A 16,022-nucleotide genomic window follows, 5' to 3' on the forward strand; every position below is an offset into this window, starting at 1 on the left:
TCACGTACTGAGAACCGTGTATTAAAAGGAGAGATTGTCACTACAAACAAGTCCAATTGAGTATTGGAGGAAGGTAGGGGTGTCAAATGGGTGGGTTTGGGGTAGGCATAATTGAGTTGGGTATATAAAACTCATTTACTCATTAAAACCCATTTAACTAATTTGCTTCTAACCCAAACCCAACCCAACCAAATTATTATGGATAAACCTTACCCAATTATCAAAATTACCAAAATGCCCTTAAAGTGAAAAACTTAAATCTCACTGCTCCACCTAGCCTAATGACCTTCTCTAGTTCAAAAAGTGAGGTTGGAAAATTTCATCAAATCTCAAAAAAAAAAAAAAAAAAAATCATAGTAATCCCAAACTCTAATCTTCATCAAATCTCAAACTCCAATTTTCTCAGCAATCAAACACTCCCCAAGAAATAGAAGTGAAAGTGAAAGTATACTGCTAGACTCAACCTCCCACCCAAAAATCTCTACACTCCTCTCCCCATTCTACACCAAAACCCTTCTCATAGTAATCCATGCGCCGGTGCGTGTCAGAGATCTCGGTGATTCGCTCCTCATCCCTGGGGATCAGCTCGTGCACGTTGATCCACGCGTCGATGTGCTGCCGAATCGACTTGATGATGCTCCTGGACTTCCCGATCACCCCTTCGGCCTTCATGTCGTGGCACAAAATCCGGAACGATGTCGTCATGCTCAGCGACGGGTCCAGCTGGGGCTTCGCGGCTCGATTCGACTCGCCTCTGTGGTGGTGGTGAGGCGGGCCTGGCGGAGCTGGAGCCGCCATGTAGTGGTGGTTGTACCGGTTTTTTTTCCTTACTTTGTCCCTTTGTTCTCTGTTTGTTTCTCGGGAAAATGGGATTTTTTTTTTCAAACTTGGAAACCCTAGAAAATGGAAGAAGAGAAGAGAGGCTGAAAGAGGGGTAGGGCTGAGTTTTTTATTTTTATTTTGGATGGAAAGGGATGGGTTGAATTTGGGTTAATTGTTTTTGGGTTAAATGGGGTTAAATGGGTTTTTAGTTAAAACCCAATAATTATTGGGTCTAATTGGGTTGATTCCCATTTAACCCAAATAATAATTGGGTGGGTTTGGGTTCAATTAGAGTGGGTGGGTTTAGACGGGTAAATGGGTTTAGGCTTATTTTGCCACCCCTAGAGGAAGGGTTCAACAGTAGGTTGGTATAAGGTACTGGGATTCCTTTACTTGTAACCTCTTGTTGTGATAATAGTGGATTCTCAAGAGTGGTAACCTTAAAATCACCCCCGATGGAGTTTTGGCCGTATAGGTTTTTTCTATTCGAAAACAAATCACCGTATCAACTTTATTTTCCACTGCATATTAACTTAATTGGTGATTTGTTTGGGCTACCACGCTTATTGCATGCTAATTGAATTAATTAATTAACTTGGCTAATTAATTGGTTAATTCATCACAAGGGGTCAACACATTCTTGGCCTATTAAGTGGTATCAGAGCATACACACTCTGATTAGGTTTTAATCTTTGTTGTGTGATCTATTGACCCCTACTTGTCATGGATAGAGGACAGCCTCTTATTATACCTTCTTTATTTGATGACACTAACTGTGCATACTGGAAAGTATGCATGAGAGCTTTTTTGCAGTCATTAGATGAAAAAGTGTGACAAGATGTGGAGATAGGATGGACCAAGCCTAAGGAAGTGTCGGTCGATTGGGCTGATGATAAGATCAAGGCAGCAAATTTCAATAGCAGGGCATTGAATGTGTTATTCAGTGCGGTCATGAATGAGGAATTCAAGAAGAATCCTCTACTAAAACTGCAAAGGAAGTATGAACCATCCTCTAGACAACCTATGAAGGAACTAAGACTGTCAAGGATTCAAAACTTCAGAGGCATACTACAAGCTTCGAAGAGATTAAGATGGGGGAGGATGAGTCATTCAATGAGTTCTATGCCAAACTCAAGGACATAGTGAACTTAGCCTTTAATCTTGGGGAAACCATTCCCGAACCCAAGATTTTTAGAAAAGTGCTCAGATCTCTACCCGAGAGATTTCATGCCAAGATCACCGCGATTAAGGAATCAAAGGATATTGACAAAATTCCTTTGACAGAGCTGGTTGGCAATCTGCAAAATTATAAGTTGGGTTTGACAACGATCGGGAAATCAAGCAAGAGCAAGAGCATGACACTGAAGGTCAAAAGCAGTGATACTAATGAGTCTTCTGATGATGAAGATTCTAAGATGAAATTCATTTTGATATTAAAAAAAAAAAAAAAAACTTGATATCATTTTCCAGAAAAGGTAGAAAATTTCCGCGGGAGGGGGGGTGGGGGGAGATGGAAAATCACAAGAATATGAAAATTAGGTACAAAGCATTGTTCAGGTTTTGACCTTTTAGGTTTTGTTTGGTTGGAAGGATGGAAAGTAGGGGATAGAAAATATTTTAGTTTTCCCTCATGTATGTTTGGTTGGATAGATGAAAAAGTGGAGGGATAGAAAACTTCTTTATTTGGTTGAGGAAAAAGGTGAGAAAATGGAAGAAGTAGTTTATATAAATTTACAGAGTGTATTATATGTAGTATAACTTACCCCTCCCTTTCTTAAAAGTTATCATGACTTTTGAGTGAAATTTGTGGTAGACCTTTGTGTTAGAACTCATTTCCTTCTCCCTTGTGTGTGTGTGTGTTTGTTTCTAAAATAAAAGAATGAGTAATTGTTCTACATTGCTTAAGAGAGTGTGTTGTGTGTAATATAACTTACCACTCTCCCTTAAAAGTTACCATGACTTTTGAGTGGAGTTTATTATATGCTCTTGTATTAGAACTCATTTTCCTCTCTCTTATGTGTGTGTGTTTATTTTTCCAAAAAAAAAAAAAAAATCTTATATCCTTGATATATAAAACATTATAATTTTTTTAAATGTCATTCTAATTTTTTTATATTATATTAATCACTAATTTTTTAATAATTCAAATTATTATAAAAATAAAAATAAAAACCCACACAAAATAAGCTGTTGGTGGCTATTTTTTGGTGGTTCTGGTACTAAAGTTTAAGACGAAAAAAAGAAAAAGATGATTTTTGCCTTCATGGTATTGACCATTTTCAAGACAGAAAGAAAAAAGAAAAGAAAAAATTTTTAAAGAAAGATGCTTTGGTTAATGCCTTAATGGTTAACGCGATTTACGACAAAATGAAATACTTGGGCAAAATTGACTTTTTACAACTAAGAGAATATGCACCCATTTTCGCTTTTTTATTGATTTGGGGTGATTTAGGCCCCGTTTGGCAGAGTTGTTAAACAACTCATTTTCAGTTTTTAAACAATATTACACACTTTTTTACCCACACATATTTCAAAAAACTACAAACAACATTACTCAAACTTCTCTATCAAACGGGCCCTTATTTTTTGTTGGTTCAAGTGGAAAAGTAGCCTGAGACCACCAATTTTCCCCTCCCTTTTTTCTTGTTACCAAACAATAAAATCTAGTATCTTCTCTCCACTTTTTCTCTTCCCTTTTTCTATCCATCCACTTTTCACCCCCAATGAAACACACCATTAGTTCAGGGCCAAAGTGTCGAATAAGGGTTCGCTTGGTTGGATAATGGAAAAGTAGAAGAATAGAAAATTGTGGAGATGGAAAAGTGAGTAGATAGAAAAAATTTTAATTTTTTCCCATGTGTGTTTGGGGAGTGGGAAAATGTAAGAATGAAAAACTCTGTTATTTGGTTGAGAAAAAAAAAATGAGAAGATAGAAAATGGTGTTTGTATAAATTTATTCTTATGCCCCTATTATATTAAAAATTTTAATAATTTATAAGAAAAAAAAAATATGTTTACAAAATAAATTAAAAAACTAGACGTTAAAAAGGAAAAAAAGAAAAAGAAAAAAGAAAACCAACATTGAAGGGAAGACGGGGCAAATGGTAATTTGCTATCTTAAGCCCACTTCCTCCCTTATTTTCTCCTCAATTTGGGGAGAAAACTCACTCTTCACAAAATGTGGGCCCGAGGAGAAAATTGTTTTCTCCCCCCATCTTCCATCCCTGCAACCAAAAACACACACTAAGGCCTAAGGGTTTGTTTAGGATCTACTTATTTTACTAAAACTAAAAACTTTTTGCTGAAAGTACTGTAGATAAAGGTAAAAGTTAGCTGAAATAATATAGTAGGACTCATGAATAGTACCAAAAAGTGCAGTAGGATCCATGAATAGTACAAAAATAAGCTGAATAGTAAAATAAGTTGACAAAAATAATTTTGCCAAACAAACACTAGGGTGTGTTTGGATAACGCTTATTTTGCTGAAAATTGAAAACACTATAGCAAAATAATTTTTAAATGTATGAATAGTGTCGTGAGACCCATTTTTAATGAAATTTTTGTTAAAAAAGAGGTTTGTGGGTCCCGTGAACAATGCACGAGACCCACTGAACAGTACATATTATCTCTTGAAAGGTTGAAACGCATGCATCAAAAAAGAAAAAGAAAAAGGAAAATGCAAACGCAGTAGACGAAACGCAATCCAAATGCACAATAAGTCACTCAATATTTTCTCTCCCTCATTTTCCATCCCTCTTGTTTTCAATCCAACCAAATGAACTTTAAGTCATTCAATATGCCTAGTTTCCCCAAGAGTGGCACTCTATCCCAATAGACCATCCCCAATCAACATCATTTTCTAATCTAATCCAATATGATTTTTGTAAAATATATTGATATGTAAAATGAATAATTACATAGGAGGAGTGTTTGTTGCTCTTAGAGCACTCGCAGCAATACTTGTATGATAGGAAAATATCACATTTTAGTCAACTAAGCCCAAGACTCACCCACATCATGCTATGTAAAATTGTGTAAAAATATATAGATGCTACAATAACCGTATAAATTTACACTAGTACTATTCATTTTACATTTAATTTTTTATTATTTCTTTATGTATTTTGAGAATGAAGAGAGTGGATGATGATTGTTGTATGTAAAGAAAGAGAAACAATTAAAAATAGAAAAATTGATATTTTAATGAAATGTAGCGCAAAATAGATAATCTAATATGTGATGTTTTGAAAAATGAGTAATTAAAATTAATGTTATTAAATCCATTCAATTCCAACCAGAATGGCAAGAATATCTCGTATCGGAATGTAATCCGAAACAGTAATACCATCCATTCCACCTCGGGTCCAATTCCAATCAGTTTCAGGTCATTCACTAAAATAAAAAAAGTAAGTTCTTAAACTAAAATAGACATACATTTTTGCTTGAGCTGACGTGAATGGTCTATTTAGAACTTTTCAAAATTAGTTCTTTAAGGGGTAATGACTCTTATGATGGAGTAAATTTTGAATTTGAATTAGTTTCATATTAAATCATATATTTTCCTCTATTGCTTAAAAAAAAGGGGGAAAGAAACAAAAATAAAACAAGGAAAGTATAGATGGATGATGTTTCTTACTTACTCTTAAAAGGAAATGGTCCATTATTGTTGCTTCCTTCGTTTCTTTTCAAGGAGTGTTCACTCTTTGGTTTTTTTTTCTTAATAATTGTCCTTCCCTCACTTTTGTCTTGGAAAATGATTGTTTAACATCAAAATTAGGCAGTATTTCTTTCCCAACTAATTGTCATTTTGCTTTTTTTCTTTTTAGTTATATATAGGGTTCAAGTTATATATGGTGTACCTCTAAGCAATGTTACATTTCCCAATAACTTGTTATTAAATTCATATTTTAAAAATCTCACCGTTGGATCATATGTTTTATATGTTCTTAACATGCATGCCAATTTTCATGTCAATCGGATGTTATTTACCATTTGATCCATCAACTCATCTTTTATCCATCATTTTAAATTACAAAAACTTAAATTTAAACAATTGATTATTGACGTAATTATTGAGTTTTGATCTTCTTGCAATTTTGCAAGTATGAAAAATATATGAAGATAATGTAATCCAATAGTGGATTTATCAAAATTTACATCCAATTAAAAAATATTGAATAATGTAACATTGTTTAAAGTTACACCAAGAGTCTATTTGGATACCGCTTATTTTGTTGAAAACTGAAAACTTATTGCTGAAAACACTATAACAAAATAATTTTTAAAACAAAACACTGTAGCAGTGAGTGATTGCTGCGTTTTTCATGGGTTTGGTGGTCCATGAACATTGCCGTGGGACCCCAACAAAAACGCAACTTAATTGCTGGGCAAATGCACGCCAAGTGTAACTTAAACTCAAGGGAAATTTGTGGTTTTTTATAGCAATTTTTTTTCCTGAGACTTAGTAGTCCCCTTTCAATCATTCATGGGAAGTCAATGTAAATAGTTTGAATTTTAGGTGAAGTGAGTGTATTATTGCAAACCAAAGGAGAGGTGATTACCACACATCCTTGGTGCGATGGTCACTTCACAAGTATAAGTACTTGTGGAGTGTAAGGGGAAGGGGAAAGGGCCAATAGAAAATAGGCATACAACCTTTCTCTTTCTTTCATTTCTTTGATTGCAAATAAATATCATTTGATTTTCCGTGGTCTTTGATCATTGGGTCATTTTCCCCAAATAGAAAGAAGGGAGGCTCCAATTGAATCCCCATTTCATCTGTCAAATTGAAGTGATTGGTTAAGGTTAACCTTGATGCCATAACTACTCAGGGGCAATTATTTTGCATTCAATGCAAGGTGGCTGTCAGTAGGTTCTACATTAAATGTGAAGGTGATAGACATCTTTCAAAACGACTTTATTCAATAATAATATTTTACTTTCCTTTTTCTTTAAAAAAAAATGTGAAGGTAATAGTTAACTTCTCAAGGAAGCTAGCTGAGGTCTTGGGAAGCATCATGAGCCAGATGTTCAAGTAAACTCACTTAAAGCATTAGCATTGGGGTGTAGACACCCTCCTCCCCCTCCCCCTCCCCCTCCCCTTTCCCACAGTTGTTATTTTACATCCTCACATGGTCAAAACTTGGTTCCAGCTGGGTTGCTATTGCTAAAAAAATTTAGCAACCATGAACAGTGGATTTTTATATATACAACCCATTGTAGCTCAAGATGTATAGGTTTTAATATTATTTTATTTTCACCTTTCCCAATTAAAAATAAAATACGCTATCTCTCATCTCTCATGTCTCCATCTACATCTGAGCATCTCTCAACAAAATCAGAGGTTCCCTCCTTCAAATCAGTGCTCTATCTTCTCTCTTTCGCAAATCTATCTCTCTCATCTCTCTCTGTTGCTTCTTTTCTCTCTGATTGGACCAAAATCATGCTTTGAGGGTTTGAAACAATGTTGGTTCAGTGTTATGGGCGTCGAGTTGATGGGGGTTTTGGGTTTTATTCGCGGCAGCGACTAATTTTTTGGGGTTTGGGTTTGAGTATGGTGGTGGGTTGTATGGGTTTTGGGGTTTTGGGTTTGAGTTTTACTTTGTAACTTTGAATCGAAAATTTGGTGGTGAGTGGTGTGTGCGGGATGCTCGGCGGCGGTGGTGGGCGGTGGAGGGTTTTTTATGGGTTTTGATGTTTGTGGTGAATGGTGGTGGGTAGCGATCTGATCTGGGTTTTTATTTATTTTTTTATATTTTTTTTTTTGGGTTTGTGGGTATGGATATGTGATTTTGGTGGCTGTTGATGGTGGTGGTGATGGATTATAGGTGGTGGTGGTGGGTTGTGGGGTTGGTGGCTGTTGTGGTTGATTTTTTTTTTTTCCTTTTGTTTTTTTGCTATGGGTTTGATTTTGGGATGGTTGGTTACTTGGTTTTGATTGTTGTGGTTTGGTTTTTCAGTGGTGGTGGCAATTTGTTTTTTGGGTAATTTTGGTGGTGACAAATTGGGGTTTGTGGCTAAGTTTTGGTAGAAGGTGGTTGTGGGTTTTCTGGAGAGAGAGAAAGAGGAAGAGAGGAAAGATTAATGAAAAAGAGGAGAGAGAAACATAATTTTTTATATTATTTGATAGTGTAGTCTATATTATTTTAATTAATGAGTTGTATATAAAAATAGAATTTAGATGTTGGGTGAGTTATAAATTAAGATGATAAAATAGATAAAAGAAGTTTTGAGAATCTAAAATAGATGATTCTTAACAAACCTAGATGCTAGTGCTCTTAATGGTTTGGCCGAAGAGAAATTTTATTCAGTACGAGAACTTCTTTTGCTGGTTCAATTAAAAAGTTGTTTCGATGACTTGTTATGAAAGACGCTCGGCGTGAAGACCCATAGTTCAGTTGAATTCTACCTTGTGAAGGAGGGGTAAATGTTCTAATTAAACATATCCTTGCCTTTTGGAGGGCTAGGCCTAAAATTAATTTTATGGGCCCCTTCCCTTGGGAAAGCGTGAGCCGCAATGTGGGACATATGAGCCTTCTTTTGGTGGGTCTTCCTCAAAGAACAAATGGAGGTAGGTTAGCTCTAAGTTTGTAAAAGTTAGATCCTACATAAAATTGTGGAAGGTTGGCGGGATTATGAATCGTAAGTTTCAATTTATTTGGGCAAAAAAATAGCAAAGTTAATAAAACGTATCCAAAAAAATTACCAAATGTTTAATTAGCCACCAAGTGTCAAAACTATCATCAACACTTTTGGAAAATATTTTCCATGTTATAAGTTTCAAGTTCAAAATCCAAAATAAGTTTGCAAATCACAACTAACTAAGTAGATAACTGTTTCTAAAAAAGAAAAACTAAGAATCTAACTATAATATAAAATCCAAAAGCGAAATTTGGTTGGAGAGTAGGGAGTGAGTAAGAGTGTCATTAAGTTGATTTTAGTGGCTTGCGTAATAAGTTTTTAATTTAAAATGAGGTTTTGGGGTTTTGGGTTTGAGTTTTAGTTTGTAACTTTGAATCGGCAATTTGGTGGTGAGTGGTGTGTGTGGGATGCTCGGCGGTGGTGGGTTACTTGCCGGTTTGGGTATGGGTTTTTTCTAGGTTTGGTGACTGGTGGTGGTGGGCGGTGGAGGGTTTTTCCTGGGTTTTGATGTTTGTGGTGGATGGTGGTGGGTAGCTGTTTGATCTGGGTTTTGATATATATATATATATATATATATATATATATTTTTGTGGGTTTGTGGGTATGGATATGTGATTTTGGTGGTTGTTGATGGTGGTGGTGATGGATTCCAAGTGGTGGTGGGGGGTTGTGGGGTTGGTGGCTGTTGTGGTTTTTTTTTTTTTTGGGTATGGGTTTGATCTTGGGATGGTTGGTTACTTGGTTTTGATTGTTGTGGTTTGGTTTTTCAGTGGTGGTGGCAATTTTTTTTTTTTTTTTGGGGTAATTTTGGTGGTGACAAATTGGGATTTGTGACTAAGTTTTGGTGGAAGGTGGTTGTGGGTTTTCTGGAGAGAGAGAAAGAGGAAGAGAGGAAAGATTGATGAAAAAGAGGAGAGAGAAACATAATTTTTTATATTATTTGATAGGGTAGTCTATATTATTTTAATGAGTTGTATATAAAAATAAAAACTGAGTTGTTGGGTGAGTTATAAATTGAGATGATAAAATAGATAAAGGCTACGTTTGGTTCAATGTAAATCGAATTCCGAGTGTAAAATGAATGCAGGGGAAAATGAATTCCCGTAAGGAAAATGAAATCCGGGTGTTTGGTTTTGCAATGGAAAATAGTCCGGAAAATGATTTTTGATGTTTGGTAACATTCTGAAAATGCTATTTTCCTACAAATGCTTCACATTTTCTCAGCCATTTTCTCAACCTCCAAACAAATTTTATAACAGAAAATTTCAAAATATACACTTAACACAACCAAAAATTAAAATAAAATCATTTATTCACAATATATCCATAATATACTCGGTGAGAAGAGGAAGAAAGAGTGAGAGATAGATCGGGAAAGAGAGAGATCGGTATCAACGAAGGACGGCGGCAGCTAGATCGGGAAAGAGAGAGATCGGTACCAACGGAAGACGGCGGTAGCTAGATCGGGAGGGTGTGGATTGGGCAAGGTGGGTGTGGGTTTACCGAAATGGGGATTAGGTTATGTGGGTAGATGAGTAGCTTGGATGTGAATCGAAGCTCATGGAGGAGGGTAGCTTGGATGATGGCAGGGGTGGTGATGGTGGTGGTGGATCGGAGACATGCAATAGTGAGGTTGAGTGGGTGAGATCTCAGTGCGATCTTGGTGCAATCTTGGTGGTGTTGCGTGATCTGGGCGGAGGGGGCGGCGGTGGGGGCGGCACGATCTGGGCTGGCCTTGGCTTGGCTGGGCGGCTGGAGCTTGGCGTCGAACTGTGTGTGGAGTTGAGGTTGGTGCGTAGGCTAGAGCTGAAATGAGGTTGGTGCGTGTGTGAGAGAAGTGTAATTCATTTGAAGGTAAAATATAACCTGAAATGGTTTTACACCCGAAATGCCTTATTTTACGGTTAACGCGGAATACCAATTCCGTTTGACCCAATTTTCAGTACCTACCAAACACACATGCGGGTGTAAAAGCATTTCCGGAAATCCTTTGAAGCCAAAACAAACACAGCCAAAGTAAGTTTTGAGGATGCAAAATAGATGATTCTTAACAAACCTAGATGCTAGTGCTCCTTATAGTCTGGCCGAAGAGAAATTTTATTCGGTACGAGAACTTCTTTTGTTGGTTCAATTAAAAAGTTGTTTCGATGACTTGTTATGAAAGACGCTCGGCGTGGAGACCCATAGTTCAATTGAATTCTACCTTGTGAAGGAGAGGTAAATGTTCTGATTAAACATATCCTTGCCTTTTGGAGGGCTAGGCCTAAAATTAATTTTATGGGCCCTTTCCCTTGGGAAAGCGTGAGCCACAATGTGGGACATATGAGTGCCCGTTTGTTTCAACTTTTAGAAGCTGAAACGCACATTTTGAAATTAAAAAAAAAAAAAAAAATTATGTGCGTTTGGTAAGGATTTCAAAGTTGCTTTTTAACAAAAAGTTGCGTTTTCATTTGTGAAGAAAAAGCACAAATCGGGAAAGCAGCAAATAGCACCATTGCACAAAAGCGCTGAAGTGCTTTTCAGGTTACCGTTGGAGGTTGCGCATATTTCCCATATTGCCCACTAGTTATTCTTAAAAACCCAAATTTATCCCTTTGCTTATTGTTGAGGGGAAAATTTTGATATTCCCAAATAGAACATGGGGTAGCCAAGCCGAAACTCGACGATGGGCCCTTGAAATAAAGCCCAAAGACTATCGATGTAGTATAAGTCCGCCCAAGCAAGAGATAGAGGCTACACCCTAACAAGAAGACATCAATAAAGCATAATAAACACGTTAGTGTTGTTAGTTTGTTATATTATTAGTCCTTTTACAACATCTTAGTTCAAATCAATCCTCTAGTGGTAAGGGTAAAATTACATTTAGTCCAGAAAAAACAGATTCAAATAGTCCAATGGTCAATGATTAAATAAGTTTAGGAATGTGTTAACTCTTGGGGGGTCCTTGCATGTTTCGGTCAAGGGAGTTTATTATACTTTCAGCCATTATTACATCAATATGAGGGAAAAGTTCAATTGTTACATATACATTATATCCTTCAACCATAAAAAGTAAAAGTTAAAGGTTTCATGGGAAGAGATAGTTTCCAGAACATTATGGCCTTCATCATAATAATACTAAACAAAGATTAAAGACTCCATAGTTACAAATAAAAGAGGAAAAAAAAAAAAGATGGAATAAAGGGAGAGAAAGATCTCTAGCTCAGTGCAGCAAGTATTAGACTAAAATTTTGGTGAGTGTGTGTTCATAAGGCATGAATGAGACAATATGGGCTGTTTTGAGTGAGTGGGATGAGATTAACTCTGAGGTTAAGGGTTTTTGTGAGTAGTGGTCTGTTTGTGACTAGTTGAGAGACATTTATGGGTTGTGATTGTGTGAAAGGGGAAAAGAGTATCTGAGATTAGATGAGTGTGGGCTAAAGATGATAAGTGGTGAGCTTGAGGAAAGCTAAACCACGAGCAAAGTAGTAAACAAACCAAGGATTTCAGAGGAAGTGGCTATCTTGGTCAGTTATGGGACGTTTATGGAGTAGGAAGGTGTAAGCAAGGTGGTGAATGTTGGTGTTATGGTGACTATAGGTTGAGAAAGGTTATGAGTGAGCTCAAGAGAGCTTGGGAAGCTTAAAGAAATTAAATAGGGATTGAATTTCTACAGAGTGTAGTCAATGAAAAAAACTTTTAGAGAGGCCTCCTCCCTCTTGTGAGCTGAGGTGTGTATGTTTTTATAATGAAGCTTGAGGGAAGCATTAATTGACAAGAATCCAAAAAACGTATGACTACTTAGAGGTGCTGAATTAAGGTCAGGCCTTTTTTTTTTTTTTTTTTTTTTTTTTTTATCAAAAGTAGGAAAATCCATTTTAGGGGCTACCTTGCTTCTTTAGGTAATAATGGGATTTAGAGTGTTTTTGTAATAAATACCAGGATTCGGGTCTGAGCTTAATTATTGTGATTGAGGTATGTATCAAGAGCGAATCCTAATGCTGCAATTGAGATTCAGACCCCTGAGAAGTAAGATTTAACACCCCCAGGCCAAGTGTCAAGCTTTAGTCTACTTCAGGGGGTTCCGCTGGAGATCCATTTATGCCCTCCAAACCACATGTTCCCAATTTTTCCCCTTTAGGATTCATGGGCTTAGTACATGAATCACGTCTTGAATGTTTTTAACATTTATAGCAACAATTTGTTGAAGTTTGGTTTCAGCTCCCCTTCCGCTGGAGGTGCAGTCTTGAGGAAGATGATGAAGTCCTTTCATCTTTTTGACTTCAGCTGATATGATAGCCCTTGGGCATTGTTCACGTCAGGCAGAGGGTGGCAGAAAACTGATGGGACAGCCCTTAGTCCATTCTCAAAGGTTTGGTTCCCTTGTATGAGTACCTAGTTGCTCTTTTTGGTTAGGAATGAAAGGGCTGTTTGCCCACTCTCCTTTGCCTCCTGCTGGTGTTTTTTGCTTGGGCTTGCTCACATGGGCTGGGTTGTGTGCACATGGTGCCATGGGCTTTTATTCTTCATGGACTTTTATTAGTAAATATTTTGGGGTTGTTCATAAATACTTGCAATGGGCAATTAGTTGTAATGTTTGAAACAATAGAACAAGTTTCAAAATACTTTTGTAAATAATATTTACTTTGATGAATTCCATGTTGCAATAATGTTCATGGTTTCTGATGATCGCATCATAACTTAAATGATGATCTTGTGGGTTTGAATGTTTACCATGAGTGTCGAAGGCGTATATTATGGATGTCGCAATGCAAATGATGTCCATGTATTTCATGGGTTTATAACATGAAATATATATGTCATGGGTTTAACAATCATAACTTTCCATGGGCTTTTACACGATGATTGCCATGGGTTTTGAGAATAGATAATTCATAAATTCCATGAGCTTGTAATATTATAATAATATGTTTAAGAATTTAAAGTATTGTTCATTATCGGACTTTCAAGTGAAATAATTATGATATAGTATTTTGCCAAATATTAATAACCTTGGGCTTTTGATAGAATAGTGCCAAGTAGTTAGCTTGGGTTTTTAATAGTGCCAACGCAAGTTGGGCTTTTGATATTGCCAATGAGAATTGGACTTTGATGTTGCCAATGAAAATTAGGTTTTAAATAGTGCCAACGTAAGTTGGGTTTTTGATGTTGCCAATGAGAATTGAGTTTTAATGTTGCCAATGAGAATTGGACTTTGATGTTGCTAATGAAAATTAGGCTTTAAATAGTGCCAACGTAAGTTGGGCTTTTGATATTGCCAATGAGAATTGGGTTTTGATGTTGTCAATGAAAATTAGGCTTTGATATTACCAATGAAAATTAGGCTTTGGATAAATAAATTGCCATAGGTTTAAATCATGGGTTTTGATCATGGATTTGAATTTCATTGATAAAATTATTTTTCCATGGACTTGAATCATGGGCTTCTTAGATATTGCCAAGCATAAGTATTCTTGGGTTTTAAAAAGAATATGATAATAAAATTGGATAAAATATGAGTTTTCGGGCTTTTTTTGTGATATTTTATATCATAACCCAATTTAGATAATGAGACATGAAACATTTGTAATTAACATAATAACAGAGCAAAAAATATTTGGGAAAACCCAATAACTTATTAGTGGTGTTTGAAAATAAATAGGTGGTACCCAAATAAAATTAGGTGTAAAAAAAAAAAAAGTACCCTAACACTTATAACACAATTTTACACGGTGAAAGTGAGCAACACAAATCAAGGATTGCAGCAGCAACCCCAGAGAACCAGAGCAGATCACAAATTCACAACCAAGCTTGATCAACGGTGCAGCCCCAGGTTCCTCTCCTCTGTGAAAATTGATAAACTGAGGAGGTGAATGAAACAAATGATGAAGAAGATCTGAAGATGACAAGGGAGAAACAAGAACTTGAGGGCTCTAGGAGCACGGCAAGGGAAAGATTAAAAAAAAAAACGAAGATAAAGATGAAGAGAAAAGACAATGATGAGATATATGTGGTGGGAAGTTGAAGAGTGAAAAAGGAAGCTTCAAGATGTGGTCAGATATTTGTGGTAGGGGGGGGGGTTAAAGAGTGAAAAAGTAAGCTTCCTTGAAGCTTCCTTGCAAAATAATAATATTAAAATAATACCAATAATATTTTTTTTATTTTATTTCATTTTTATTATTGTTATTATTATTAAGTAATTTTTTTTTTTGAGTAAGTATTATGAAGTAGTTGATTTAAAGTATGAAATAAACTCCTTTATATATACATTGTTATTTTTGGTAATTTATCACTTAAACCGCCACTTTTATAAGTGCTAGCTAAACACTCAGTTTTTTCAAAAAGCACTTTTTAACAGTTTTTACCAAACACTCAGCTTTTATAAAAAACACTTTTTTGTACTGCACTTTTTGAAAACTCCATTTTTTCAAAAAGCCTAGTTTTAAAAAGCTGAACCAAATTCACCCTGAGCTTCTTTTGGTGGATCTTCCTCAAAGAACAGATGGAGGTAGGTTAGCTCTAAGTTTGTAAAAGTCGGATCCTACGTAAGATCGTGGAAGGTTGGCAGGATTGTGAATCTTAAGTTCCAATTTTTTGGGGAAATAAAATAGCAAAGTTAACAAAACGTATCCAAAAAAATTACCAAATGTTTAATTAGCCACCAAGTGCCAAAACTATCATCAACACATTTGGAAAATATTTTCCATGTTCTAAGTTTCAAGTTCAAAATCCAAAATAAGTTTGCACATGACAACTAACTAAGTAGATAACTGTTTCTAAAAAAAAAACTAAGAACCTAACTATAATATAAAATCCAAAAGCGAAATTTGGTTAGAGAGGAGGGAGTGAGTGAGAGTGCCATTAAGTTGATTTTAGTGGCTTGGGTAATAAGTTTTTAATTTAAAACGAGGGTTTTTTTTTTTTTTTAATAAAAATTTTAATTTATTTTATAGTATTGGACATATTGGGTCGTTTCTATCCATTGGGTTGATTGGATTTATTTATTTATTTTTTAAAGCCAACTCAAAGCAATTTAGGTTTTTAGTAGGATTGTTCAGGATCGGTTCAATCCTACTGACCCCACATGATCCAACTAATTTTACATAGAATCTTGAAAAATATACAATCCTATTATGATCTAAGTTGTTTTGGCCTAGTAGGATCGTAAGATTATATGATCATGCGATTTGAGTCCCGATCTTGACAACCATGGTGGTTCTCTCTAGACTCTTTTTAGTTTTTACCAAAAAAAAAAAAAAAAAAAAATTTACACAGACTCAAGTAAGTCATGTTGTAATGTAAAAATTTGCAAAACAGTGAAATCATAGTTAAAAATGTGTTTATCTATCATGCTTTTTTTATTTACAAAAAAATGGTTTAAAAAAATTGATTATTATTTTTGAGTTTTATAATACATGCAATTATGAAAAATTTTGTAACTCAATGACATTAACTAGTCCCTTTTTACAAGAAGAACTAGAATTTGAATCCATCTCACAGTCGGAAGTACATGTATCCAATACAATATATGCCGTTATTGTTATTCACTAAAACTCAATTATAACAAAGTTTGAATATTA

The 16,022-nt window shown here is 35.5% G+C and overlaps 1 protein-coding gene across 1 annotated transcript; it reads right to left on the reverse strand.

The window, feature by feature from the left end:
- Positions 1–385: 385 nt before the first annotated feature.
- On the reverse strand, positions 386–990 carry LOC115963420 (RNA-binding KH domain-containing protein RCF3-like). The gene has a single exon (XM_031082413.1). It carries the CDS (start codon positions 796–798, stop codon positions 460–462), a length of 339 nt encoding a protein of 112 aa, XP_030938273.1. The 5' UTR covers positions 799–990; the 3' UTR covers positions 386–459.
- Between the last annotated feature and the right edge of the window lie 15,032 nt (positions 991–16,022).

This window comes from Quercus lobata, chromosome 10 (assembly GCF_001633185.2).
Source record: "Quercus lobata isolate SW786 chromosome 10, ValleyOak3.0 Primary Assembly, whole genome shotgun sequence".
Taxonomy (NCBI): Eukaryota; Viridiplantae; Streptophyta; class Magnoliopsida; order Fagales; family Fagaceae; genus Quercus; species Quercus lobata.